We start from the raw sequence: 2,618 nt of genomic DNA, 5'->3' as shown, positions 1-2,618 counted from the left end.
TGCTGTAATTGCATTCGTTATATACATTGTCGCTGTTGCTGTCATTGTCGATGCCATCTTTGTTGCTATTGCTGCTGCCACTACTGGGATTTCCGTTACTATTTATATTGTTGCCGTAGTTGTCGTCATCAACGCTACGTTTGTAGAAAAAGTAACTGTCATTGTTGTTATTGTTATTGTTGTTGCCATTGTCATTTTCATTTTCATTATCTTGATCATAGAGTTGTATGTGATGTTGCTGTTGCTGTTGCTGCTGCTGGTGCTGTAGTTGTTGTAATCGTTGGTGTTCATAGTTATATTTGTTTATGTTGTTGCCAAGTTCGTTGTTAAAATATTCATATATCTGCCGCAGACGCCATAAATTGGCTAAATCATAGGGATCAGCATGTTCGTCATAGTGGTACTGCTCTTTAATTTGCTGTTCTTTTTCTGGTTGCTGTAATTGTAGTTGTTGTCGTTGTTGTTGCTGCTGCTGTTCTTGCTGCTGTTCCTGCTGTTGCAATGAAGACCCCCATTGTTCATTTAGCTGTTGCACATTATTACGGTTCTCTTGTTTTAGTTGTTGCAGTTGTTTCTGTTGTACCATAATTTCTCCATTGTTTCGTCCATAACCATTGTCCTTCCAACTTGTCGCCGCCGTCGCAGAGATATGACAAAAAGCGCACGCAGCTGCGAGTAGTAACTGTGGGGAAATAGAGACAAGATAAAAATAATAAATATGATGAATGACGACTACAGAACTTTTAACAACAATAAAGAAAAAAAAACAATAATGAAAATAAAAATAATAAAACTTGAAGACCATTTAAAATTTTAAAATATTTCATTTTACACATAATAAATAAGCAACAAATTAAATTGAAATTTAAGGACTTTTAGTAAAAAAAGAGCAAATAACCCACAAGTACATTAACTTTGTTGCCTCTACTAACAATGCATCGTCATAAATTATTGCTTGTAAATGAATAGAAACTGAATTTTGTATTATTTTTTAATTTGATTTGTGGACAATTTACTATTCCATACAAGCAAATGCAAAAAATCCTTAAACTAACTTTTGTATATATGGAAAATGGAAAAGCAAAACTTTAAGCATGTTTGCGAAATCCCAGTGTACGAGTGGAGGATTTGTGGCGATCACGTTTTTGGATGCATGAATGTTAATGAACATGTCTTAGAGGCCAACAAAAAAGTTGAAAGTTAGCTGAACGCGTGTGAAATGACATTGAATTCATAATCCTGCATATGCAGAAAAAAGCACAGAAATAAAATTAGAAAAAGAAACCACAATTTAATTCTGCGACGAAAAAACGCTCATAAAACACATATCCTTAGGCATCGGAAAATAAAAGTTTTCCTTTAGTTTGCAGACGCAGTTACTCATAGAAGTTGAAGCGTTCACTTTAGTTTGTTGTGGTTACTTGGAATTGGTTTTGTTGACTTTTCAGCTTGTGTGTCACCAAAAGTTTAGCCAAGGGAATTGAACTTTTATATTGAATTTCTTCTTAAAGAAAGCACAAAAGAAATATTCCATATATTTTGTAATAAATTTCACGATAAGATTATTAATTTAATATATTAAAAGAACATTTTAATATTGCTATATTGATTTATATATACTATATTAAATTTACTATATGATATTAATATTTGACACAGCAAGTGAATTTGTTAATAAAAATGTGCGAATATAAAAGCCAAATACGGCTTTGAGTCAGTTTGTTAAGGTGCGCGGACTCTGAGTTTCAAAATTGGCAGGGCACGACTTCGATTTCTGGTACTTGCAATCTCAAAAAACAAAATTTTTTACGAATAATTAAATACAAGAATTATTTCCAAAACCACTGATGATGGGTAAAATATTTGGCAATACTCGAAACAAAAATTCAATTAATTAAAATAATATAAAAAATAATTTTTGTTGTTTACTACTTTTTGAAAACCTCTTTATGTAAATTTTTAATTTAATTAGAGATTTCGTAGAGAGCTCTCTTTCGACAGACAAAATTTGTGCTCTATAGATCGTTTATACTTTCTGTTTTGTTATATTATATATTAAAGAAAATTTCGGATCCTAATAGAAGATACGAAATTTCAAATATATGTAGAATTGTACGAAGTTTGGAAACCAAACTGGTTGCTGGCGACTATACTTGTGAAACTGTTAAGGACTTCAACTAACTTTGCACTGCTGCACAGTGTGGCAAAACAGAAATTAGCCGTTCAAAATTCGATATTTTCTAAACTAATAAAGATATTGAAACAAAATAATCCTAAAACTTTGTTTTTGAGATGACCTTTCTTTTGAATATCATTTGTGTCAGTATATCACACTGCTATTGAAGCGGCGAACCTATATTGATCAGTACAGCCAAAGCGGTGGGCCCTAACCCTTCTGGTACTAGATTGTACCGTTGGTCTCGTGCAGTAAGAGAAACTTACTTATAATATTTATACTCAAAATAGTATCTGGAAGTACCTACTGGGTTTTAGTTACCTTTTATGACAGATATGTCTTAATTCGGGAGTAGTGCAACCCATGCTCCAAAGAGGGAATTAGAAGGATCAATGGTACACTATCATATATAGTATTTGTTGCGCTATTCTTATAGAATTAT

The 2,618-nt window shown here is 32.4% G+C and overlaps 1 protein-coding gene across 1 annotated transcript in view; it reads right to left on the bottom strand.

Moving 5' to 3' along the window:
* LOC119674446 (serum response factor homolog A-like) overlaps positions 1-586 on the bottom strand; it is a 6,776-nt gene extending 6,190 nt beyond the window's left edge. The window contains exons 1-2 of the mRNA XM_038085584.1: positions 240-586; positions 26-134 (exon numbers count right to left, since the gene is read on the bottom strand). Coding sequence (XP_037941512.1) covers positions 26-134; positions 240-586 — 456 coding nt within the window. The remainder of the gene's footprint in view (positions 1-25; positions 135-239) is intronic.
* Positions 587-2,618: the final 2,032 nt, after the last annotated feature.

This window comes from Teleopsis dalmanni, chromosome 2 (genome assembly GCF_002237135.1).
Source record: "Teleopsis dalmanni isolate 2A chromosome 2, ASM223713v2, whole genome shotgun sequence".
Taxonomy (NCBI): domain Eukaryota; kingdom Metazoa; phylum Arthropoda; class Insecta; order Diptera; family Diopsidae; genus Teleopsis; species Teleopsis dalmanni.
This window is presented reverse-complemented; position numbering and strand designations above follow the sequence as displayed.